This window comes from Gekko japonicus, unplaced genomic scaffold, assembly GCF_001447785.1.
Source record: "Gekko japonicus isolate JY-2015 unplaced genomic scaffold, Gekko_japonicus_V1.1 scaffold8, whole genome shotgun sequence".
NCBI lineage: Eukaryota > Metazoa > Chordata > Lepidosauria > Squamata > Gekkonidae > Gekko > Gekko japonicus.
In genome coordinates this window covers 2,884,486-2,910,073 of record NW_015167057.1, presented here as the reverse complement: position 1 = coordinate 2,910,073, position 25,588 = coordinate 2,884,486, and the positions used below count along the sequence as shown (strand labels likewise).

At 49.2% G+C, this 25,588-nt stretch overlaps 2 protein-coding genes across 3 annotated transcripts in view; one reads left to right on the top strand and one right to left on the bottom strand.

The window, feature by feature from the left end:
- The window catches only part of MRPL45 (mitochondrial ribosomal protein L45), a 14,034-nt gene extending 5,784 nt beyond the window's left edge, over positions 1-8,250 (top strand). For both annotated transcript variants that reach the window (XM_015412448.1, XM_015412449.1), the window contains exons 5-8: positions 1,505-1,553; positions 4,637-4,786; positions 4,881-5,054; positions 7,407-8,250. In XM_015412448.1, coding sequence (XP_015267934.1) covers positions 1,505-1,553; positions 4,637-4,786; positions 4,881-5,054; positions 7,407-7,529 — 496 coding nt within the window. In that variant the 3' untranslated portion in view covers positions 7,530-8,250. The remainder of the gene's footprint in view (positions 1-1,504; positions 1,554-4,636; positions 4,787-4,880; positions 5,055-7,406) is intronic.
- A 4,333-nt stretch (positions 8,251-12,583) lies between these two features.
- GPR179 (G protein-coupled receptor 179) overlaps positions 12,584-25,588 on the bottom strand; it is a 92,739-nt gene continuing 79,734 nt past the window's right edge. Inside the window, exons 11-12 of the mRNA XM_015412429.1 lie at positions 25,478-25,588; positions 12,584-17,746 (exon numbers count right to left, since the gene is read on the bottom strand). The exon at positions 25,478-25,588 is cut by the window's right edge and continues 1 nt beyond it. Coding sequence (XP_015267915.1) covers positions 12,584-17,746; positions 25,478-25,588 — 5,274 coding nt within the window. The remainder of the gene's footprint in view (positions 17,747-25,477) is intronic.

Here is a 25,588-nt window from a genome sequence, read left to right as displayed (position 1 = left end):
GTTCTTCCCCCTCCCCCAGTTATCTGGCACAGAGTACCCAGGGAGGATTCTGTGTCTTAACTTTGTGTTGATCTCTTGCAGTAAAAGTCTCACATTGCTTCACTGTCTCACATTGCAGTAAAAGTCTCACATTTTCTCCCACTGTCAGTATGGTGGGACCCTTCCCTGAACCTTCTGACATGGGGGAGAGGGGTTACTTGGCTTGGAGTCAACCACAATTCAAACCAAGCCAAAATTTGTGGATCCTGTAAAAAGTATCACCCAAAGCATTGACTGAACGGTGAGCTTAACAGCAAAAGGTTTCCAGACCTTACAGGGGTGCTGCTGTTTTATCTCTCTGGTGCATTTCCCCCCCCCCCGCCCTTCTTTCAAGAAACTCGGGGCGGGGGCGTATGTGATTATCTCTTGCCTGTTTTATCCTCACAACAAAATGGTGAGGCCGAGAGAGAAAGTGACTGGCCCACAAGTCATCCAGTGCGTTTTGGATAAATGTGATCTCCCAAATTATAGCCTGATTTTCTAACCTAGTGATGCCCACTCAGTGGATCCTTGACGTGGCACCCGGGGCTCTTCTGAGCACCGTTCCTCAATGTGGCGCCCACCCCATTTTCCAAGAAAGCCGGCATGGTTATTGCCCGGTGGCGGTTGTGGTTGACAAGTGGTTCCCACTTAGCAGAGAGAGGTTATCTCTTGCAACAGTAGAGTTGTCTTAAAGGGAACTTGTAACACAAGGAAGCATTTCATCCTCTAACATCCAGCCCTCATAAAGAGGTCTGGAGAACCTGAAAGCTTGCACAAGGCTCTGTGTCATAAGTTGGACTTGAAGTCCTTCCCCTCACTCCAGATACACAAGAGCCGGCTAAGATTCAACAGGGAGAGATCCCCCTTACATGCTCAGAGGTACTTTGGTAATTAAAAAGGAGATATGTTGTCGAAGGCTTTCACAACTGGAGTTCATTAGCTGTTGCAGATTTTCTGGGTTGTATGGCTGTGGTCTTGGCAAATCTGCAACAGCTAAAAAGGAGTTAGCTTATAAACTGAATAGTAATACTTTTATCTTGTTGCACAGATGTGTTTGGAGTGGGGCAGAGGGCAAGCAGTGATCACGTGGCTCTTCAGGTTCACAGTAATTGCAAATGTGGCTCTCTATAGACTGTGGTGTGAGTACCACTGTTCTAACCCCTACACCACACTGGGGTTCCACTTAATTCATGTGGACAGAGCCCTGTTAACAGTAGTAGTGATTCTGTTAGCAGAACAAAGAAAGCAGTCTTGAATATACAGAGTTACAGTGCTATGTCAGGGAGGGGGGGAGAACCGGGTTTCTTGGGATGCACCTGTGTTTGCAGAATTTGTTTCGAGATCGTTCATGTTTGCACAGGCAGCGGTTATGTGTGTTGCTGTTGGCAAAACAGGCTGCAAAAGGTTTTTGGGAAGAACTGCAGCTTAACCATCAAACTCTGCACAGGCTCCTTGGTAACTGCTTGTTCTTTGTCTTTTACAGCTTTAACAGACATAAGCTTCACGCTTTAGTGACGGAACGCTGTTTTCCGGTAAATATTTCAAGGGAGATCAGCAAGCGTCTTTGTTGAAGGGTTTAAGAAAAAAACCTTAAATAGCTGAAAGGAAAAGGGGAAATATAAGCTAGTGTCACTTATTTAATTTATTTCATTTATGCCCCGCCTTTCTCCCCAAGGGGGACCCAAAGCAGCTTATATCGTTCTCCTCTCCTCCATTTTTATCCCCACAAAAACCCTGTGAGGCAGGGTGAGGCCGGGAGTGTGTGACTGGCCCAAAGGCCCCTAGGCAAGCTTCCCATTATGTCCGTAAGGATTTACTCCTAGGCAAGCATAGTTAGAATTGCAATCCTTAGAAAGAGCCAGCTTATGTTTTGTTTTGTTTATTTATTTATTTTTGGGGCGTGTGGATTTTTTTGTATTTTTCGTGTGTGCGCGCACGTATGCATGCATGCGTGCACCTGGAAGTCCTGGCGACCTCTGGTGATTGACCCCTACTGGGGGCCTCGAGGCTATTCAGAGACATGGTTGAATAAAGCCTGTCCCGTCCTCCTGGCTGCTGGTATTCCAAGGAAGTCTCTCATCCAAGTACTTGCCAGGGTCAACCCTGCTTAGCTTCTGAGATCTGAGGAGATCGGGCTCGCCTGAGCTATCCAGGTCAGGGCATGTTTTATTATTTTTGTTTGTGTATGAAACTGAAATTGCTGAGCGGTCGGGTTAGAACGGATAAAAGGAAGTACTTCTTCACCCAAAGAGTGATTAACACATGGAATTCACTGCCACAGGAGGTGGTGGCGGCTACAAGCATGGACGGCTTCAAAAGGGAATTAGATAAGCATATGGAGCAGAGGTCCATCAGTGGCTATTAGCCACAAGGTATGGATAGGGGCTCTGGGGCAAGTGATGCTCTGTCTTCTTGGTGCTTGGGGCGGGTCAACAGTGGGAGGGCTTCTAATGTCCTGGCCCCACTGCTGGACCTCCTGATGGCACCTGGTATTTCTGGCCACTGTGTGACACAGAGTGTTGGACTGGATGGGCCTTTGGCCTGATCCAACATTGGCGTCTCTGATGTTCTTATGTTCTTATGTGACCTGTATAGACCAGGCTTGCCTGATCTCATCGGATCTCGGAAGCTAAGCAGGGTCGACCCTGTCTAAGTAATGCTCCCTCTAAGCTGTGGAGTCTTGTGAGCAACAATTCTACTTTGTGAGCTACTGGGATTAAAGTTGTGAGCGAGCAGTTTGGCTGCAGCATAAATTAGTTTGCTCTGGAGCCCTCCTTCCTGAGCTAAGACAAAAATGTGGAAGCCGGAGGCTGAGAAACTGTGAGCTAGCTCACACTAACTCAGCTTAGAGGGAACACTAGATGGGAATACCAGGCTTGTGGCACGGAGGCAGGCAATGGCAAGACCACCTCTGAACATCTCTTGCCTTGAAAGCCCTACAAGGGTCACCATACGTCAGCTGTGACTTGCCTTAAAAAAAGAAAGTTAAGGGGAGGGCGGCAAGGTCTAGTTCACCCAGGATGCCAAAAAAGCCTTGGGCTGGCCCTGCCATTGGGTGTAGACTTTGGCAGCTGGATTCCTGTAGGGTCGATGCCTCCTCACTTTGGGGGAAACAGCTGAGGTTTCCTCCTTCAAGGAGAACCTGTCCTGGGGAGATCCACCTAGCTTCCTCGCCATGGGCTTTGTAGTCTCCCCACGGAGCGCTGGAGTTGTCGACGTGGAAGAGATCCCACTAGGGCATCTTAGAAGGGGCTGTTCAGAAATCTGTGGGGGGCAGGGGCGTGTTCTAAAGGAACCTTGCTGTGTCTCCAGACACTGCAGGTGACTGGCTGACCTACGTGATTGTGGGTGCCTTGCAGTAGGCCTGCAAGTAGTTCCTATATGGAAAATGCCCCGCAGTAATCCTGCTGGGAATGTATTGTGTTGGCCCTTGCAAGGCCTTCATAGGAGTCCCTTTAGATTTCGAGTGCCACCCTCAACAGAGACACACACCCCTTCTAAGTCTATTAAAGTCAGTGGATTTAGAAGCAAGTAACTTTGTTTAGCAGGAGCTGCGGTGGCTCAAGTGGTTAAGATGCTGAACTGCAGGCTGTGGAAGGTCGGTAGTTCAGCAGTTCGAGACCCGAGTGTGCTGCATGACGGAGTGAGCTCCCGTCTCTAGTTCCAGCTCCTGCCAACCTAGCAGGTCGAAAGCAAGAAATTGCAAGTAGATAAATAGGTACCACTTCAGTGGGAAGGTAACAGCGTTCCGTGCGCCTTGGGGTTTAGTCATGCTGGCCACATGACCACAGAAATGTCTTTGGACAGCGCTGGCTCTTTGGCTTTGCTTAGCATTGCAAGGGACCAAGGAGCCAAGGCCGTGGCATGAAGGATGCTTGGTTCTTTCATTCTGTTGAGCACTTATTTATTTATTTATTAGATTTTTGCCCCGCCCTTCCAGCAGAGCTGGCTCACTTAGAACTCAGCTGTGTGGAAAACTTAAAGATAAAAGGGCAGGGAGAAGAGACATGGGGACTTAATGTCACATAGATCCTGCCCGTAAATACTGCCAAGGTTTTACACCAGTGGCAAGTGTAGAATACTACTTATTCCAAGAAGAGCGATTGGAGCGAGTTATAGATGGGCTTCTCAGCTTGATTTGATTCTGGCACCCATGACTTCTGTTGTTTTCACATTCCCGAGCTCTTAAAGACACTTCTGTCTGCTCTGTCTATGGGGTGGGACTGTGGCTGAGCGGTCCCAGATTCGGTCCCTGACATCTCCATTTAAAAGGATCAGGTAGCAGGGGATGGGGAAGATCACTATCAGATATCCAGAAGAGTCGCCACACATCAGAATAGACAAGAGTGATCTTGATAGATTCAGAATAATGTGCATCTTCGTGTGTTCAGTTATCATCTTTTAGTTTCCCATCCGAGATCCTGTTGCAATGTCAGTATTGGTCATGGGTCCCCTCGCTCAGTCTGTGTGTGGGGGGGAACGTTTCATGGGGTCTGAAGGGGCAGGGAGGGTTCACAGAGGTGCTTGTATCTCCTGAGAGAACTCAGAAACTCAGACTGTGCACAGTGAGCAACCAATGGTTCAGCGAAGCTAAAAGGTGCTATTGAATTGCTAGGAGATGGTACGTGGGAACAGATTCAAGACTATCCGGTGGAGCTTTGTGGAGTCCCTGGAGGCCCCTCGTGTGGTTCAAGTGCGATCCACTGATATGGTGAGCAAGAGCAACTTGTATGGACAAGTGACAGTCCGCATGCACACCCGGCAGGTACGTGTGTCCCGCTCCTTTCACCTTGGATGTGATATTGATGTATTCTTCCTAGCCTTACTGGATTCCGATTGTTTCCCGTTCTTCCCAACAGACACTAGCTATCTACGACCGGTTTGGACGGCTGATGTATGGTGGAGAGGAGATACCAAAGGACTGCCTGGAGTACGTGATCCTGGAAAGACACCTGGTTAACCCATACGGTGCGTGGCGGTTGCACGGCAAGATTGTTCCATCTTGGGCTCCGCCGAAAGACTCCATCACGAAGGTACTGTGGGGGGTGTTTTGCCACGGCAGCTCCCTAACCTCAGCGAGCTCTTTGCAAGAGCGTTATCATGCAGCTGGGTAAATAAAGGCACAAGCAACCATGTGCTCTGTCAAGGCTCCCAAGGAGTGTTCCCTCTAAGCTGAGTTAGTGTGAGCTGGCTCACAGATTTTTGGCCTCCGGCTCACGCAGTTCTGTCTTAGCTCAGGAAGGAGGGCTCCAGAGCAAACTAATTGATGCAGTAGCCAAATCGCTCACTCACAACTTTAAGGCCATAGCTCACAAAGTAGGATTTTTCCTCATGAGACTCCACAGTTTAGAAGGGAGCACTGCAGCCTGCCCACACTACCCTTGACGCTAAGTAGCCCAGCACTGGTGACTAGGGACCACAGAGAAGTCTGCAAACAACCTGTCTTGAAGTCAGCTTCAGGATGCTTCTGATCCAGCGCATTTTTATTCCACGCTTTTCCCCAAGCAGCCCTGGGGGTGTGTGTGTGTACAAGATTCCTCCACCCTGCCCTTTTTCTCCTCACGACTACCTTGTGAGATAGGTTAGGCGGAAACTGTGTGATTAGCCCCAAGTTTGTGCAGCAATCTTCATGGTGGAGTGGGACATGGATCTGGGTCTCCCACAATCTAGCCTGATTTTTTTCTACATCATGGAGGGTTCCAGAGCAATGCATTTCAGGACTTCCTGTTCTTCAGGAGAAAGAAAAATAAGGCTATGCCAAGCTAGGTGCCAGCAAGCCCCGAAATGGAAAGAGATGCCAAGTGACATCTTTATTAATATAATTAATTAATAGAAAATAATACACAAATATATTATTATTGTATATTATATCATATAAATATATTATTCTTATGTGGTAGCTCCCCGGAGAATTCAAAAGGTACCCACAGGCTCAAAAAAGGTTAGGGACTCCTGCTGTACGTGTTTCACTGTAAAAGCCTTCTACATACTATGGAAAGGTTCAGAACAAAGTGATTAAAATGTGGGAGTCCCTGCCAGAGGATGTCATGATGGCCACAGGAATAAACAGTTTTAGGAAGGGATTAGATACTTATTCTCCATGGATATCAGTGGCTACTAGCCATGGTGGCTGAGGGGAACCTCCATGTTCAGAGGTGCTAAGCCTCTGAATCCCAGAGCCAGGAGGCAACATCAGGGGAAGGTCTCAGCTTCCTCTATGCCCTGTCGTTGGCCCTCCAGAGGAACTGGTCAGCTGCTGTGTGAGACAGGATGTTGGGCTAGACGGACCATTGGCCTGATCCAGCAGGGCTCTCCTTATGTTCTTATCAGGGGAAGGCCTCGGCCTCTATGTCTTGTTGCTGGCCCTCCAGAGGAACTGGTTGGCCACTGTGTGAGACAGGATGTTGGACTAGATGGGCTATTTGGTCTGATCCAGCAGGGCTCTTCTTATGCTCTTATCAGGGGAAGGCCTTGGCCTCTATGCCCTGTTGGCCCTCTAGAGGAACTGGTTGGCCATTGTGTGAGACAGGATGTTGGGCTAGATGGACCACTGGTCTAATCCAGCAGGGTTCTCCTTATGTTCTTAACTCCCTGGTCCCCCAATGAAGCTTTTATGGCAAAACGCGTAGGCCAGGGCTCCCTAGCCTTTTTGAGGCTGCAGGCACCTTTGGAATTCTGGCACAGCATAATGGGCAGAGGCACAAAATGGCTGCCACAAGAGACAGAGCCAGCCCCAAACTGGCTGCTGCAGCTTACCTTCAGTCACACAATGAAGATCTTTGTGCTGTGGTGGCAGTTGGCTGCCAGAGCATAGCCAATCAGAAGCCTTGCTGGGCAAAGTCACACCTGACTCTGCCCACTTTCTTAAAACACTTGGTCTGCACCAGGAAAAGGGTTGGTGGGCGTCATGGCGCCCAGAAGCGCTGTGTTGGGGAGGGGACCCCTAGTGTAGGGGCTTTGTATAATAATAAACCTGTTATGTAGCATCTCTTTTCCTTTTTTGACTTCCTGTTTTTCAGACCAGGATTTAGGGAGGGAGGAAGGTCACACTCTTGCATTGCTGATTTTCCCACCTTGTACCGTCTTGGGTTAGGGGGAAAGGGATGCGTTATTTAGCTCCTTCCAAGGGCTTAAAGGCCACTTTTGATTTGTGAGAAATGGTATAGAACTAGGTTTGGAAACCCTGGCTTAGCATCGCTTCCTGCCTTCCACAACCGACAGAAAGGTCGGAGGGAGGGAGGTCTAAGGTGGGGGAAAGGACAAAAGAATTCCCTCTCCCATAATGCTGGATGGGCTTTTTGCTAGTAGATTAAGGAAGAGTAACATATTTTGGAAATAGATGATAATGGCCTGATCTCTTTCTTTCTTTTTTCCCTAACTTGCAGACTGTTATGATCCCAGGCCCATCTCTGGATCTTTCGCAGGAATATGAAGAAGTCAGCATTCCGGAGGCTACACCAGCGCAGGCCACACCAGCGCAAGCCACACCAGCGCAACAGATTGTGTGATATAAATAATGTCCAAGGGGTGGATTAAGATAGAATTTGTTGTGTCTTACGGGGGGCACTCTAGAATTGTTGACGCGTGGCATACTCTTTCATGCCTCCTTGTGCAAGTGTTTGGTCTTGAACTTCTAATGAAGCCTCAAGCTGCTTAAAGACCTTTGAACTGTTTGTCATGCCACAGTCCCATCAGAGCTGCTGGATCTTCACAGCTTCTTCAGCTTCTGTCTGGAGGCTGATTACTGCATATCTTCAAGTTCTGGCTGAAATATTGATCGGTAAAGAAGTGAGGCTTGAAGGCAGTGCCTCTAATACTTAGGGAATAAAAAGGAAAGCGCCATCCCTCAGTGCTGTCCGGAATCCAAACCTCTGCTGTTGAAGACTGTGCTTTCTAATGCCCGTAATGCATTAGGGCAGGCTATCTACCCTGTGGTCCTGAGATTTATGCACATGGTCGGAGGCATGCACATTCTTTCACAGGTTGTAAGGTGAGACTTAGCAGTGAAGAGCATTTATAGAGAGGAACTCTCAAGCAGGTTAACACCTAGAAATAAGCCAGCTAGCTTTCATTGGAGACCCTCTTGAAGTTCAATTAAGCAACCTTTCCACAAGAAGTTCTTCTCCTTGACCTATCACATTTTCCCAGCTCTCAAGCAATATAATATTTTTTTTGCTAGCCAGATAAGATTATAAAACTCATAAACGCACGAAGCTCCCTTATCCTGAATCAGACCCTTAGTCCATCAAAGTCAGTATTGTCTACTCAGACTGGCAGCAGCTCTCCAAGGTCTTAAGCAGAGGTCTTTCACACCACCGACTGCCAGATCCTTTAACTGGAGATGCTGGGGACTGAACCTGGGACCTTCGGCATGCCAGGCAGATGCTCTACCACTGGGCCACAGCCCCTCCACTTATGGGGGAACCATTTTGTATTGCTGATTTAGAATGTATATGAAAGTGTCAGATACCTATTGGCTAGTATTGGTGCCTTCACTGATTTTACTGGAAGTCCACTAATATTGCTCCAGAACGCCCACAACTTGAGACTCTGACTTTTGCCCTTGACCTCCATAAAGCAGGTTAGTCCCAAAATGAAGCCTTCTGTCGGTTTTGCCCCTTGGTGGGACCGCTTCACCTTTTGCTTGGAGGCTTTCACTAGATTTTGCTAGCTGGCTTTTTTTGCTGAAATCTAGGCAGGAGGCTATGCTGTGCCCATTTTGGGGGGAATTGAGCTGCAAATCAGAGGAGTATAGTTGCTGGCTAGACTGTATTTCCATAAGTCGGGAGGAGTTTGGGTGTCCTGCATAGCTCCTTGGTCCTAGCAAAAGCAGAATAAATTATGGGGAGGGGGAAGCGCATTAGTGCAAATTTGAACAAATTTACCTGGGTCAGCGGAAGCAATTGGCTTTTCTTGGCAAACGCATCGAGTTTATGTATCTGAGATCCAGCCAAATTAACAAGCCCCTGGCTGGAGAAGTTTGCCAGCCTGGACCTGCCATGCCGTCAGTCACGCTAAATTGGCGTTCAGCTCTACTGTGTAATGGTCCAGATGGGAATCTCTCGAGAGTCTTGGTGGTACAGAGGTTTAAAAAAAGACCCTCGTGAGAAGTGAAAGTGGGCCTCTGTCCTTAGGCCCACGTAGAAGTTTCCGATGGCCATATGCAGGCGTGGTGCGGAGCAACCGGTTTAGAAACTAAGCACAAAATCCTTATAAATAAATCTTGGTCTAAGGGTCTCTTGTGCATGCTTCAGGGAGGGAAATGTGGCAAGTGGGGTAGCAGCAGAGATGGCTGGCTTGGAGGCAGATCCTGGTGTGCTCCACGTGACGTGCGAAACCACCCTGTCTGTATCAATCCTACAAGCCCTGTCAGTCTCGAGTCCTCCATTTGTGAGAAGGTGGCCAGGAGGCGAGTGCACGTTTGCCCTCAGGTTTGTTTCTAGCCTGTTGTGGATTGCCAAGGTGGAACTGCGTCATCGCAAAACCGAAGAGGGCATTGCCGGGAGGTGGGGCGGGGGGTGGGGGAAGAAGCCCTACCCCTTAGCCGAAACAATCAGCAAGCTACATTCTGTCAATATAGAGATAATATTTTATTTCTGTATTTACACTTATTACAGCATTAGATAAACCTCGTTTGACATTCAGCGCTGAGACGGCCGGGGACGGCCTCACACTATGTTAGCAGTACTGCCTAAAGGGGCAAAGGACAGCTCACCAGGGAAGGCAGGGCCCATCAAGCAGATTTCGGATTTTGGCTTTAATGCTAAAGCAGAAAAAATGTCACTTTTGCTGCTCATGGGATCCCCTTGTACGGGTGGGGATTAATGGGCGCTCAGAGGATACAAGGCAGTGCAGAAGGCTTCAGAGGGGTGGGGGACTGCAGGAAGGGTCTGACTCCCCGCGTCCTCTCTCTCTCCCTCTCTCTCTCCTGAGCTGGTGATTCGCAGTAATCTTATAGGGATGGAGAGAAAGATGCTGCATGAAAGATGAATGTTGAGTGGGGCCCATCTTTTGGTTCTGTCTTCTGTTATATGAAGCCACCTAACTCTTGATTCCCCCCCCCCCAGGTGAGTCAGATCAGGTAGCCAAATGTCTGGAATCCATCAGCTGTGAGGATGATGGGCCACCTCCTAGCACCCCCAGAAACTGGGGGTGGTGCTACATGATGATGTCATGTCCTACCATAAACTTTCCAGAGTGTCAGCTTGACACATGGCACCTCTGGGGTTTTGCTGGGATATGATGCCAACACAGCATAGTGTCATTTCCACCTTGCACGGTTCTCCCAGCAGCCACAGAGGCAAGGGTGGGTACAGGCCCATAGCCACCACCTGTAAATACTTTTAAAAATCGTTTTAAAACATTTTTTAAAGGAGTGTGCTCCTTTAAGCAGAGTGGGGTGCTGTAGTTGACTAATTCCTGCAGTGAGCAAGGGGGTTGGAATAGGTGACCTCTAGAATCCCTTCTAACTCTGCGTCAAGAAACTGGTCTCCTTTAAGAAAGTTTTTCTGCCTAAATGTTAGCTTTCTTAAACTATAGAAGTCATCACCCCCACTTGCCGGCTTGTTACCAGAATAGTTGCTTCAGCCGGCAGAAGTGATTCACTTGCAGCAACTGAGAACTGTCATCTAAAGTGGTTGACAGCTTGCAGTTTAGAGATCTATCCTGGTAACAGCTTTCTGTTGGCTAAATGGCTTTTCTTCTGCACTGAGAACTTCAGCCCCACTAGGAAAAAAAAATTGCCCCACAAGCCACAAAATCCTGGCTACGGGCTTGGGTGGGCGGGACAACTCAGCTGTTACAGAATGCCCACCCAAAGCAAGCAAATGTTTGGTTTTAACCCTTGTGTTTTCTCCAACATCCCACTGTACAGGGGATGTTGCCAGAAATCCAGTCTGAGATGACGTTTTTCCTAAGGCAGACATCCGTAGTGGCGCCAGGCTGCAAGAAAAGTTGGCCAGCTCGGACAGAAAGCTCTGCAAGTGCCAGATGATCTTTGATGTCTACTCCATTTATGCCCCACTTTTTCTCCCCAGTGGGTGTCCAAAGTGGCTTACAACTTTCTCCCCTCTGCGTTTTAGAGAAGGGTTAGACTTAGCTAAATTGCCAGGATGTGCGCCGGCGCTAGTCCACGGGGATTATATTCCACCAGGGCTGCATGTTCTGGAGAAATGGTGTACCAAGAGTACAGCTTCCATCTGTTGACTCTATTAAGCCACATTGTTTATTTTAGGGCTGGTTGCAGATCTCTTTTGCTGGGATGCAGCCCTGTAGATATGGGCAAGAACTCCAGATGTGTTGGCTCCCATTGGGTTTTTTTGGGGGACACAAAGCTACCCGGCTGCACTCTGGGATACAAGAGGGGCAGTGCGTGTCTCATGCCCAGTATCTGGGACCACCTGTAGGTAGGGGGTATGTTGAGTTCCTAGCCCCCCGGTTCCAGTAATGATGGGCACAGATGTCCTGGAAACCAGTTTACCTACCACATTTGGTCTCCCTTGCAAGGTGCATTGGGCCTTATGGACGGAATGTGCCCCAGATTCCACTGCAGTGCATTGGGAAACTCCATGGCAGGCATTCGACAGATTCTTCAGAAGCCAGGTTATCATGGAAAATGGTTCTTTCAAAGCAGAAAGTGTTGGTGTTTTTTGCTTTAAACATATATACACAGACTTTGTGTGTGTGTGTTAAGCTAATATCTTGCCATGCTTCCCTGAAAGGATATATGAAAATGTCTGAAAATGGGAGAAATAAATGGCTTGAGGAGCCACCGTACTTGGAATGTAGCATTCAGGCATCAAAACTGACATCATTAAGACAATACAAAAAAAAAATTAACATTTGGTTCCAGAAGCTAACCTGATGAAGTGGGGAAGAGAGTTTGGGGTGAAATATGAACATGATTCTCAACAGGGGTTTCCTCAAGGAATATGGAGGCTTAACTGTGGAGTTAAGCCATTCAATCATCTTTTGGGGAGCATAGTCCCAAATCCTTGGTCAGCCGTGATTCTACAGGAACTTGCTGCATCCACATTCCCTAGAATAGGATACTAGCCAACTGAGATGATGGTTGTGGAAATAAATACGATCTCTGGTGGTCTCTTGTCCATTGATTCCCATAGGTTTGATGCCATCCAGCATTCCTTAGAGACAACTTTGGATGACACTTTTTACTGTGAACATCTCCAGATGCTTCTTGCCTCTACAGACTTCAGGAATGGATGGTCTGGAATTTTTAGGGGGAGGGATGCAGCAGGGGTATGTCCGCTACACATTTAACACAGAGAGAACAGAATGTGCAGTGTTTTGCAGCTAGCTTGGGTTTTTTGCAAATGAAGGCAGGAAGGTATCACTTCTCTGGTGACTGCTCCAACATCTGATGGGCGGTTCACCATTTTTTTAAAAAAATACAGAGGCCGCCCATCACCAGAGTCACCGCAAAGATGTCTTTGTTGAAATCCAGGCAGTAGGCTATGCTGGACCAGTTCAACATTGCGTGCGGAGCAATCCTTTTGCAGAAGCGTCTCTCGGACCACTAGGCCAGTTCTTTGTTCTCTCCGGCTCAGTCGGAGTCCCAAGGAGAAGCAACCGATTTGGCTTGCCTAGGACTCTTTGCCTCCCTGGCCTGGGGCTTATCCCCTCTTTGGCCTCTGGCTAGAGTGGAACCATGTCCTCCTGCCCCCCACAGAGATGCCTCAGAGAAAGCCTTGCTGATGGCCATGTAGTCTTTTCTGTCGGCGGCAGGGTCATCCCAAGGACAGATGTCAGCCATGGCGCCGTCGCTTCCGGTTTTCGCTGCAGCGGTGGCCCGTGGGCCTTTGCTTATGCCTTTTGGTAGCATGCTCTCCGGGTAGGTACGGCACAGAGGTCTGTGTCTAGCTAGACCCTCAGGCTTGCTCTGGGGTGTTTTCTCCCCGGCTGGGGGTGCCTCTGTCCTGTCAGTGCATGTTGCCTGTTTCTCGGTCTCGGTGACCAATCCGGTTGCTGTTTCCCATGGACAAATCTCCTCCTTAAGAGGTACTTCTGGGGAGTCTGCTTCCCAAGGGCAAATTTCTGTCCTCCGGCTCTCAGAGCTGTCAGATTTCTTTATCAAACTGCCAGCCGAATGACTTGATGCCAAGACTCTTGGTGTATCTCTAGGGCCTTTTCTAGCTGCTTTGGTATCCGCTAAGGAAGTCCTGCTAATGTACTTCCTTGATAACTTCTTCTCTAAGGGAACATCAGCCGGCTCCCAGGGAAAGTCTTCCATTTTGGTGATCGACTCAAACTCTTGGGATTCCCACGGACAAACCTCAGCTCTCAGACTTTCTGTGCTGTCGGATTTTTGGGATCCAACCTTGGACAGGTCGAAGCTTTTGCTGCTTTGTTTTATGGAGAGTTCTTCAGTACTCTTGGAAGCTAACTCGTGGTGGCTGTGAGCCTTCTCTATCTTTCTAGATGCACCGGGTCCCCCAGCGTTCTTTCGATCTGGGCTGGTACTCAGTCTTCTGCCTTTCAAAGCTCTGCTTGTGTCTTGTTTTAATACCACTTTAGTGATTAGCACTGGCTCTGTTTTTGAGGTGGGCATCTTGCTGTCAGATTCTTCTTCCTCTACTTCCCAAGGGCATACCTCTGCCCTCAAGCTTTCGACGCTGTCTGATTTGCTAGAGCCAGCTTTGGACCGGACTGGGCTTCTGCCGCTCAGTAATTCTATGCTATCCCAGTGAGAAATGGATTCTCGTGGGCTGCCTGCTTTTTCCATCGCCTTCCACCACCCCATTGGTCTGGTGTCCGTTTCATCTGTAGAATTCCTGCCTTTATCCTTTCTCGAGGTGTCTGACTCTGGTGGTCCTTCGTACACCTCCCATGGACATATTTCAGCTCTCGTATGAATCTCCTGGAAGTCCCATGGGCAAATCTCTGCCTTTAGGCTCTCAACACTGTCATGTTTTTTGTAACCCACGAGAAACAGATCTAGACTTCGGGTGCTTTTGGCAGATGGTTTCTCAAAGTCCATACTCCCCCAGGCACAAACTGTATCTTGGTGGCTCTTGGACTTCTCCATCTTCTTAAATGCAATTTCTCCCCCAGCCTTCTTTGCACCGGGACTTCTCAGTGCCCTGTCTGTTTTTCCTTTGGGAGACTCAACTGGGTCATGGCTTAACTGCTGTTTTTCCAAGGGTGCCTTCTCTGCTGTGCATTGGTGCACGTCCACCGTACTGAGGTCTTCTTCTGAAGTTTCCCACGGACAAACTACTGCCCTTAGACTTTCAATGCTATCTGATTTCCTTGAGGCCGGGCTTCGGCCACCTGATTGGGAAGGTTCCTCAACCTCCGTGCTTTCCCAAGGACAGACTTCTTCTCGTGGGCTGATCAGCTTTTCCGTAGGTTTTGGTGTGGCACATGTGCTGTCTTGGTTGCTAATACTTAAAGCATTTTTATCTGGTAGACTTTTAGTGACTTCCCAAGGACAAATCTCTGCCCTTAAGCTCTCAACACTCTCAGATTTCTTAGAAGGGGCTTTAGACATTTCCGGTTTAATAAAGACTTCACTGGGATTGATGGTTTCCCATGGGCAGACTGACTCTTGTGGACTGATCGCTTTTTCCGTTGCTTTAAAAGGCTCTGTTTCTTTTGGAGGGGTAGTCCTCTCCCTTTCAAGAGCTCTGTCACCTTTTGAGGTTGATCTTTTACTCAACAAGCTTTCAGGCTCCTCCCATGGGCACACATCTGCCTTAGTGCTAGAGTCGGTTTCCTGGATTTCCCAAGGACACACTTCTGCCTTGAAGCTATCAGTACTGCTGGATTCTCTGCGGGCTACTTTAGATTGGTCTGGACTTTTAGTGCCAGTTTCTGATGGAATGTCATGAGCGCCCATCGTTTCCCAAGGACAGATGGATTCTCGTGGACTGCTCGCCATCTCTGGAGATGTAGCCATGATGTCTCCTGTCCTTTTTGAAGCTTCACCCTTATCATGTGCTGAAGTCCTTCTATCTGATGGAGCCAGAGTCACTTCCCAGGGGCAGATTGCTGCCTTAGAGTCAATTTCAATATCTTCAGCCTCCCAAGGACAAACCGCTGCCTTTTTACTCTCCACGCTGCTGCTTGTCTTCAAAACGACTTTGGGTAGGTCTGGTATTTTAGCAGCAATTTCAGTGTTTGCTTCTTCGGCTCCTGCGTTTTCCCAGGGGCAAATAGAGTCTTGAGGACTGCCTTCTTTATCCCATTTTCTGGACGGAATGTCACTGATCTCCTCTGATATAGGACTTCTGGGTTTTGTCCTTTCAGCCCCTTTGGATTCCTCTCCTGGATCCTGATCTAGCTGGTCCATCAATAAGAAGTCATCACTCGTCTCCTCCCAAGGACATATCACTATTCTGATGTTGGTTCCATCTTCAGGTGTCCTACAAGTGGCCATGCTTTTAGCATCTTCAGTTTTTGCTGGTAATTCCATGGACTCCCAGGGGCAAATGGAATCTACTTGGTCGCTGATTTTCTCCACTGCCACTGCTCGTTGGGTTCTGCTGGTCTCTTTGGAAAACAGGTCCTTGTCCCCTACGGGCGACATCTCCACTGGAGGTTCCTCCACATCCCAAGGGCAGATCAGTGCTTTATCGCTGGTACTCACCTCCTCTGTTTCCCAAGGACAAATCTGTGCCTTATCGATCTCCATACTCTTGGGTTTCTTTTGGTCTACCTCAGGTAGCTCCGGGCTCTTCTCAATCTCCTTGCTATCCCTTGAATCATGCAGGCTGCTCACTTTTTCTTGGGATACAGATTGAAGGGCCTCTTTCGAAGATGCCCCTTTCTTGTATCCATCTGTTATTGGTTCATCCCTTGGCAAAGCCGTGCTTGTTTCCCTGGAGCTGGCTATGGCCTCTGCCACTTCCCAAGGATAGGCTGCTGCCTTCTTCTTGTCTGTTCTTGGGACCATTAAAGCATACTTGGAGGTTTTATCCTCTGCGTTTTGATCCGTGTCCAGGCTCCTCCACGTGGATTCCCATTGGCTCTTGGTCTCTTCCAGTATGACAGGGGAGATCTTTCCAGAGCTTTTGGGAGCCATCGCTTCTGAACTGCCTGCTCTGCCGAGCATGATGCCATCTTGGCTCATCTCCGAAGGACACACCTCAAATGCTTTGCTCGGGCTCTTCTTCTGTGGGCTGGGCGGGATGTCCTCCTCATCCCAAGGGCAGATGCTTGCTTGCCTGCTGGGTACCTTTGCCCTGCTCTCCTCTGGGCTTCTGGATGTTTCCTGTTGCCTTGGTGTCCCTCCAACAGAGAGAGAGACTATTTCCGCCAGTTTGGGCTTTTCAGTTTTTCTGAGGCTTTCTTCACTATCTCTCCTTGCTTTCACGCTTGCCTTTATTCGTGACCGGTTGAATGCCTTAATGGCTAGACTTAAGCTTTTCATAGAGCTTTTCGGAATGGAGATCTGGGGTTGTTTCTCCGGAGAGTCATTCTGACTGTCCATCTCGCTCCCTTGTGGGTCTTTTTTGCTTGGCACTTCCATGACCTCCCAAGGACAGACTTCTGCAGCAATGGAGGCCAGCCTTTGTAGCCCAACGGGAGAAGGGAGCGGCGCATCCTCTGATGCTTTCCGGCTCCTCTCTGCCTCGCTCTTTGCCGGAGACTCCATCGATTCCCAAGGCCGTACATCTCCTAGTGTTGGGCTCCCTTTGGAATCTCTCTTCAAGGACTGGGTGAGAGCCAGTGCTTGGTCCGTTCTTTCGAGGCTATGGCCCAAACTTTGTTGCCGGACGGGTGGCTCGGGTGGTGTCTTCTTGCTGGCCTGGTGTCTCTTTCCCGCCGAATCGGAGATGTGCTCACTGTAGCTCCTGTTGGGGGCGTACGTGACGTGTTTCTGCATCCTGCTTTCTCCGGGGGTCGGTGGGGCTGTGGTGGAAGCTGAATCAGCTTCCGCCAGGCATGTGGCATCTTCGATGGAGCCGCTGTCTTCCAGAAGGGATTCTGCAGTTGCTTCAGATGCATCATCCCTCTGTCGCCGTTTCGTTACTAGATTTGAGGCAACATTGGTAATCTTGGTGTGCCCAGAGGCCTTGCTTTCCATTGCAGAGTCTTCTGCTGCTCTCGCCTTTTTTTCTTGGGTTTGCCTGTCACGCTCTTCTAGGTAAGCCCTGCTGGTGAGCAGCAGGGCCTTCTCTTTGGCGCTGGTGGCAACACTGAGGGACTTCTGCAGGGGTGAAGGCTTGGGCTGCAGAGGTTTCTTGTTGGCCGATAGATTGTGAGCGCTGGCCGACTTGTAGACCAGAGGGGCCGAATCATCGAGACAGTCGCTATTGGATCTCTCCGAAGCTTTCTTGGCTAGTTTTTTCCTCATCAGCGAATCTAGCAAAGGAGCCTCTTTGCAGTTGTCGTGCCTGGCTGATAAGTTGTTCTCCTTGACGTCCCTCATGTGGTCGTAGGTGCTGTGGGACTTTTTCAGGGACGGGGCCACCTTGCGCTTGGAAGAAAAGTCGTCTTTCAGCTTCATGCTCGAGCTACCAGAGTCCAAGTGCCTTCGCTTGTAGGAACCCGAGCGACTCCTGGTGCCTCTGCTGGAAGACCCATCTCTCTCCTCTTTGCTGCACTGGCGGGACATAGACTCAGGGATCTCAGTGATACGCCTCATGAGGGAACGGCCGATCCCCCTCTTGGAACTCCTCTTCTTTTGAAGGTGAGGGTTGTTGGCCGTCATCTTCTTGGTCTTGTGAACCTCCAGTTGTGTGTAAAGCTTTTTCAGTTCATCCTACATGTTATGTGTAGAGGGGAGGGGGCAACAGGGTGGAGGATAGGGGACAAATATACAAGGGGAAAGTGGGAGGAAAAAACCAAAACTCTTGTTCAGTCAGAAGCAAAACGACATTAGGAGTTTTACCACGTGTAGACGAATGCCAACACTGCTGGGGCTATTGGTACATGACTGTCTATTGCTTGACCTGCATTCCTGGGATGAACATGGGCTGAGTCAGACTACCAGTCTATCAAGGTCAGTATTGTCTACACTGACTGGCAGAATTTCTCTAGTATCTTAGGCAGAGATCTTTCACATCAGCTACTACTTGATCCCCTTTAACTGGAGATGCCAAGGACTGAACCTGGGACCTTCTGCACACGAAGCAGATGTTCTACCACCGAGCCACGTTCCCCTCTTCTGGTGGTCCTCTACTCCAAGGGTGACAGGGCCAGGTTAGGGTTCCCAGGTCTCCTCGTTCCTCCAGTGGGGGGATTTGGGGGGGTGTTCTGGGGGTAGGTAGGGAAGTCATGTGACATGTCCGACACAATGACATCACCTGGAAGTGAAGCCATCACATCAGGGACACTGGTATTTGGGCAAAACTCTGAGTTTTCATCCTCAAAACCATAGAGTTTGCCCAAATACCAGAGCGTCCCCTGATGCAATCACATCATTTCCGGGTGACGTCATCATGTCGGGGACATCGCATAGTGAAGTCCCTGTTTAGGGGCTGGCAACCCTAGGCCAGGTAGGGTTTTCGCTCAGCAAGGCTTCTGGTTGACTGCTGGAGATTTGATTGGCTGTGCAGATTTTTAAAAATGCTGCTTTGGCAGCAGCTGCCACCACAGCACAAGGATCTGCACTGTGTTACTGATGTTAAGCTGTGGCAGCCATTTTGTGGCTGGTTCTGCCTCCTGCGGCAGCCGTTTTGTTGCTGCACCCACCATGCCATGTCAGAGTTCAAATGCCATAGTGTCCACCTTCCAAAGCAGCCATTTTCTCCAGGTGAGCTGATCTCTCCTACCTGGAGATCAGTCATCCCAGGAGATCTCCAGCCACCCGCTGGAGGTTGGCAACTCTAGTAGTCAAGGCAGCATAACACATTTTTCTAAATACAATAATAAGGTCCTCGTGCTGGAGGTCTTCACAGTGGCAGGAGGCCACTGATTTGTCAAACTGTGATTGACTGCCCATGGCAAAGCAGTTCCGATAACCAGCATGACACCATGTGGTGTTCAATCAGGGCTTGAAGACTCTTGATAAAAGAGGAGGATCAAGATGGGTAGCCGTGTTAGTCTGTCTGCATCAGTATAAAAGAACGAGAGTCCAGTAAAGACTAACAAAATTTGTGGCAGGGTGTGAGCTTTCGTGAGTCACTGCTCACTTCTTCAGCTACAGCTGAATATCTTGTAGGGTAGGAGTGATTTCAGATGAGGACCGATGGACTCCCATTCTAGCTGTAGCTGAAGAAGTGAGCAGTGACTCACGAAAGCTCACACCCTGCCACTAATTTTGTTAATCTCTAAGGTGCTCCTGGACTCTTGCTCATTTCTACTGCTATAAAAGAGGAAGATGCATAGCATAAGCAGATCTCAGGGGGATAGCTGAAGCAGCAGGACAAAGTTTGAGTCCAGTGGCATCTTTAAGACCAACAAAATTTTATTCAAGGAATAAGCTTTCATGTGCAGGCACACTTCTTCAGAGACAATGAAATGGAAATTACCAGTCCACATCTAGGTAGAGGCTGAGCAGTAAATTAGCATACAGCATAATGAAAGAGTTTAACAGATGCAAGGGCCAAACAGGAATCTTAGTTATATGGTTACCCTTCGTCTGGGTTTAATTCCGGGGGAAACATAGCGAAGGAAATAAATATGTCAGAATTGGAGATTGATGGGCAGATGTATCCTTAATTGTGGGATGCTGAGAGTCATTAACTGAGACCCTGCCATTGCGCTCCATCCGTCTCCTCTCAAGCATGGAGGCGACCTTACAGAACTGCACAAGTTTCTTTGTAAGGTTGATGGAGTTCCATTCCATGTGGCCTAATGGGGTGCCTTCCCTGAAGATAGATCCAGGTGGGTGGCCGTGTTGGTCTGAAGCAGTAGAACAAAGTCTGAGTCCAGTGGCACCTTTAAGACTAACATTCCCCTGGAATTAAATCCAAAACAAATGGTAACCATATAAACTAAGCTTGTTATTCCTATTTGGTCCTTGAATCAGCTAAATATCTTCATTATGCTGCATGCTAGTTTACTGCTCAACCTCTACCTGTACGTATGGACATTTCATTGTATCTGAAGAAATGTGCGTGCACACGAAAGCTTATACCTCGAATAAAACTTCGTTGGTCTTAAAGGTGCCACTGGACTCAAACTTTGATAAGCAGATCTTGTTCTTCAAGTCAGCTAGATATGTGACTCCTTGGGAAACGCAAGCTATCCTGAGCTCCTTGGAGGAAAAGCCGACCAGGTATGCGAGAAATAATAAACTTTAGCAGTAGAAGCCACCCACAAAGCAGATGCTTTCGCATGCTGCTGCAAAACAGCATTGCAAAACAATGGCCATGAACAATTAGCTCTGATTTTCAGTGAACGCAGATGCTAGGAAGGGGGACAATGAACCTCCCAGTGAGATCTGCAGCAGGCCCTTGTGGCTTAGAAGGCTCCAGGCCACCCTCTAACAACCAGATCCCCAAGGGAAAATGATACTTTCATGCCGCAGATGCAGTGTTGCAGGTAGGATTCTCAGCTCCGGGTTTTGGGGGGGGGGATGGAGAGAGACTTCTATAGGGTGTAGTGCCGTGGAGCCCATCTTCCGAAGTGGCCATTTTCTCCAGGGGAATTGATCTCTGTCGCCTGGAAATCAGTTGTAACCCCAGGAGATCTCCAGCTGCTACGTGCAGGCCGGCAGTCCTAGCTGCAGAGTTTCACACTCCACGTCAGGGCAAAGACCGAGAAAGCATTTTATAAAGTGACATGGCTGGCTTGGAAGCGCGCCCCCATTCTTCAGAGCGTTCTGGGTTAGCCCTGAAGATATTTTCAGAAGTTAGACTTGTTGGTCTGCAGTAGAACAGCTGGGTTTGAGTCCAGTAGCCCTTAGAGACTAATAATAATAATAAGAGATTGGATTTATACCCTGCCCTTCATTACCCAAGGGAGTCTCAGAGCGGTTTACAAACTCCTTTCCTCCCCCTCCCCACAACAGACACCCTGTGAGGTAGGTGAGGCTGAGAGAGCTCTGACAGAAACGGCTCTTTTTTGAGAACAGCTCTTATCAGAACTATGGCTTGCCCAAGGTCATCCAGCAGGTGCAAGTGGAGGAGTGGGGAATCCAAATCAAAGTTTTTGGCATATAAACTTTCAGAAGTCAAAGCTGACAAATCTTGGTTTCTAAGGAGCTATTGGACTATTTATGTCCAAGTGTCACTTTCACACATGCTAAATAAGTCCGTTTCTTCTTTTGGTATTTTGTGTATGTGTGTTTTAGGGTTGCCAGGTCTGAGAGCCGTTTTGGTGTAGTGGTTAAGTGCACGGACTCTAATTTGGGAGAACCGAGTTTGATTCCTCACTCCTCCATTTGCAGCTGCTGGATGACCTTGGGCAAGCCATAGTTCTGTCAGAGCTGTCTTCTCAAGGACAGTTCTGGAAAGAGCTCTCTCAGCCCCACCTGCCTCACAGGGTGTCTGTTGGGAGGGGAAGGGAAAGGAATTTGTTAGCTGCTCTGAGACGCCGAGTGAAGGGCAGGGTATAAATCCAATCTCCTCTTCTTCAGGTTTTCCCTGGCTGCCGGTGGAGGGCTCCAGCCCTGGGTTCCTGGATCTTCTGGCGTGGTGCGAGGCAATAACATCACCTGGAAGTGATGTCATTTCACTGGACATGTCGTGGGGACACTCTAGCATTTGGCCAAAAACTCTGTGGTCACCATAGAGTTTTTAGCCAAATGCTAGAGGGTCTTCACACAACATGTCCAGCGAGATGACATCACTTCCAGGTGACATCATCATGCTGGGCACAACAGGGTTCTTTTGGGGGGGCAGGCCTCCCCCAGCTGGTCAGCTGGCTGGCAGTGGATTGGGGCCCCTGAAAGCAGGGGGACCCTTGCCCCCATTGGGGGAATGGCAACCCTTGTGTGTGCATGTGCGTGTTTGTTTGCATGCCTGGAAGTCATGGCAACTTCTTACGACCCCTACTGGGGGCTAGTACATTTTTCAGAGAGGTGGCTTGATAGCCTGCCTCTGAGTCCCGAGCCCTGGTATTCTTTGGAAGTCTCCCAGTTACTTGCCAGGATCGGCCCTGCTTAGCTTCCAAGATCTGACGAGATCAGTCTTGCCTGAGCTATCCAGGTCAGGGCCTGAGTAATGCAGTTTCAATCCCGTGGCCGTTTGCAAGTGGATTTTGCCATTTCGCACAGTAAAATCCAGGTGCGAAGTGCATTGCATGTGGACTGAAAGTGCATTATTTAGTGTGTGTGAAAGCACCCTAATCCATCATACCCTCAAAGTGAGGGTTGGCTATTGCTTAGGCAAAGCGTACTTATGTACAAATGAGTGCACCCCAGGTCTGAATTCATCTTTTGAATGTTGTTTGGGTATAACATGAAGCTACCTTCTAGTCAGACTCTTGGTCTATTAAGTTCAAAGTCTCAGGTGGAAACTTTTAACTGGACATGGCAGGGATTGAACTCTGGGAGCTCCTGCGTGCAAAGCTGATGTGGTGCGACTGAGCCATGGCCCTGTCTTGCACCCCCACCCTATTTTGTGGTGCACACATGCTGACGCTGTGTGTCATCCATCCCTACAGATACAAAGCTGCCTTATACCAAGTTGGTCCTTGGACCGTCTAGTTTCATATTCCTTGTTTGGATGGTGGTTGCTCCCCCAGACTGTCAGGCCAAGGATTTCCCCCACTGTCCTTTTGGAACTGGAAATGGCAAAGATTGGACCTCAGGTCTGCACGAAAGCACATGCTCAGCTCCAGTTCTCTATAATTCTTATAATTATAATTCTATAATTCTGTCTGGAGAATCCTGTGTTGAAATGAATATCTAAGAGTGCTTAACCGACTTCCCACTGTCCCTGTTTCCTTCCCACAGTATATGGTTGCCAGCCCCGTGTTGGGAAATCCCTGCAGATTTTCGGTGGTGGAGTCTGGGGCTTGGGGAGGGGAGGGACTTCAGCAAGGTATGGTGCCATACAGTCCACCCTCCCAAGCAGCCCTTTTCTCCAGGGGAACTGATCTCTGTCATCCGGAGATCAGTTGTAATCCCAGGAGATCTCCAGCCACCACCTAGAAGTTGGAAACACCATTCCACAACCAAAACTCACAGGGAACAGCAAGCCTCGGATCCAAATCGTATGTGACACAGAGATTAAAATGATTGGAGCAGCCATGGAATGCTCTGATTTTGCTCACCACGATACTGTAGGGGAGGGGGGCGTTTGACCCTTGGCCACCCAGTTCTGTTTTCCCTACCTGAACTTCCCCTTGAAGCTGCTACACAGTCCCTGTACCTTTTCTGCTGCGGGATTCATAGCAATTTGGAGTGGGGGGGGGGAGTCCTGTAGGAGTGCCAACCTCCGTAATGATTGCCAACCTCCAGGTGGCACCTGGAGACCCGTTATTGTAATTGTAATTGATCTCCAAGATCAGTTCCCCTGGAGATAATTGGTGCTTTGGAGAGTGGACTCTTATGGCATTCTACCGTGCTGCTGAGGGCCGTCCCCTCCCTAAACCCCACCCTCCCCAGGCTCCACCCACAAAATATCCAGGGATTTCCCAACTCAGAGCTGGGAATCCTACCTCCAGGTGGGGCCTGGAGATTACAGCGGATCCCCAGACGACAGAGATCAGTTCCCTGTGTAGAAAGTGGCTGCTTGGGAGACTGAGCTCTGTGACACTGTACCCAGGTGAGCTCCCTTTCCCCTTTCCAAATCCCACCTTCCCCAGTATTCACTCCCCAAATTTCCAGGAGTTTTCCAACCTAGAGTTGGCAACCTTATGGAAAATGGTGCAGAGAATGACTTATAGGCGTAATCTTCGTGGGGGCGGCGGGGCCTCAGCCCCCGCCGAAATTTTCAGGAAGGTGCTCAGCCTCCCCCGGAGCCACCCTTGCTCCTAGCAAAGCAATGCCTCTGGCCCAGCCCCAGCCCCCCCCCCCCGGGAAATTGGAAAGTCTACACCCTTCCCCCCATCCCTTCACACCACCCAGCACTGCTGCTCTGTTTAAAGCTGCATGATTCTGAAGGTCAGTTCACAGTATCAGCTGTGCAGGGCAGTGTCCTTGTGTCACTAAGTTTACAGCATACACCACCCAGTCCACCCACCTCCACCCACTACATTGCACAGCTTTTGTTTTGTTTTTGCTGCTGCTGCTGGGAACAGGGCCAGCCTCACCCAACAAGCAGAGATCAATGGATTTCCAAAACCAGACTCTGTATTTCTCTCTCTCTCTCTCTGTTCCATCCCATGCTCTGCACTGAAACCCTACCCTGGACCTAGAGGCAGTCTCTCCTAGTATACGGGTCATTAGGCGTGGACTCTGGCATGTCTTTCCAAGAAATCAGGGGTCATTTCCTGCAGGAGCGCACAAGAGTGAAGCTCCGGCAGTAAAGAACCCAGGGGGCGGGCACATGCAACAAGCCCCACCCCCTGCTCCCAGCAGCCTTCAGTCAGAGCAAGAAGCAGCCAGGTAAGTTGCAGAGCTCCCCCCGCCCCGCCCCCCGTCCAAAACAGTCCAGTGGCACCTTTAAAACCAAGTTTTATTCAGGTACAAGCTCGCCCACCTCTGCGAGGACAGATCTGCTAGCAATCCAAATAGCTAGCAATCCAAAACAGTCTAGTGGAGCCTGAGCGGTGGGTGTTGCCTTCTGACACACTTCTGGTGATGTCAGGGGGTGTGGCATATGCAAATAAGTTATGCTAATGAGTTATGCTAATGAGCTCCTGCACCTCTTTTTCTACGAAATGACCCCTGCAAGAAATGACACGTGCCTCTGGTCTATTTGAGCCACAGTGCAGCAGCCAGTTTTGTTGGGCATCGCCATCACAACCAGTCACCCTGTGCCCACAGTTTCGGCCCAGAGGCCCAGTTAGAAAAGGGCCAGAATCCTGTTTGGGTCTAGCTCAAGATGGGCCGCTGTGTTAGTCTCTCTGTAGCAGTAGCAAAGAGCCAGAGTCCAGGAGCACCTTAAAGACTAACAAAACTGGTGGCGGGGCAGGAGCTTTCGAGTGTCACTGCTGACTGCTTCAGATACAGCTAGAATGGGAGTCCATCTGTCCTTATCTGAGATCCCTCCACTCTCCAAGATATAAGGACAGATATAAAGATGGATGGACTCATATTCTAGCTGTATCTGAAGAAATGAACAGTGACTCACGAAAGCTCTTAACCCTGGACTCTTGCTCTTTTTTACTATTTTGGTCTAGTCAGTGGGCTTTACACCCATGGAAGTATTCTCAGGGCTGCACTGTAAGACAGCAGGGTTAGGAACAGCCTTTGCTTGAGCCTGTGGAGAGATTCCGCCAATCAGAACAGACCAAATCAACCATTTTTAGTGGTCTTTGTTTCCACCTTTCCTTGCTGAGTGTTTGCCCTTTGCCACCCCGCCCGTTCCTGATTGGAGTTTATTTGGGTTCCTGGGAGGGGTTTAGCTTCAGGAGAAAGACTGCAAAAGGCAACTCTTACTCTGCACAGTTTCTGGCATAGCTAGCGTCAAAAGAAGGTCCTGAGTGTTCCACCCACCCGAATGTCATCGGGGTCAAGGCTGTGCTCACTCCAGGCTGACGTGATGCTGCTGTTCAGGTAGGAGCCTGATCGCCTCATATCCAGCTCATCCTCGTATACCTCGGCAGC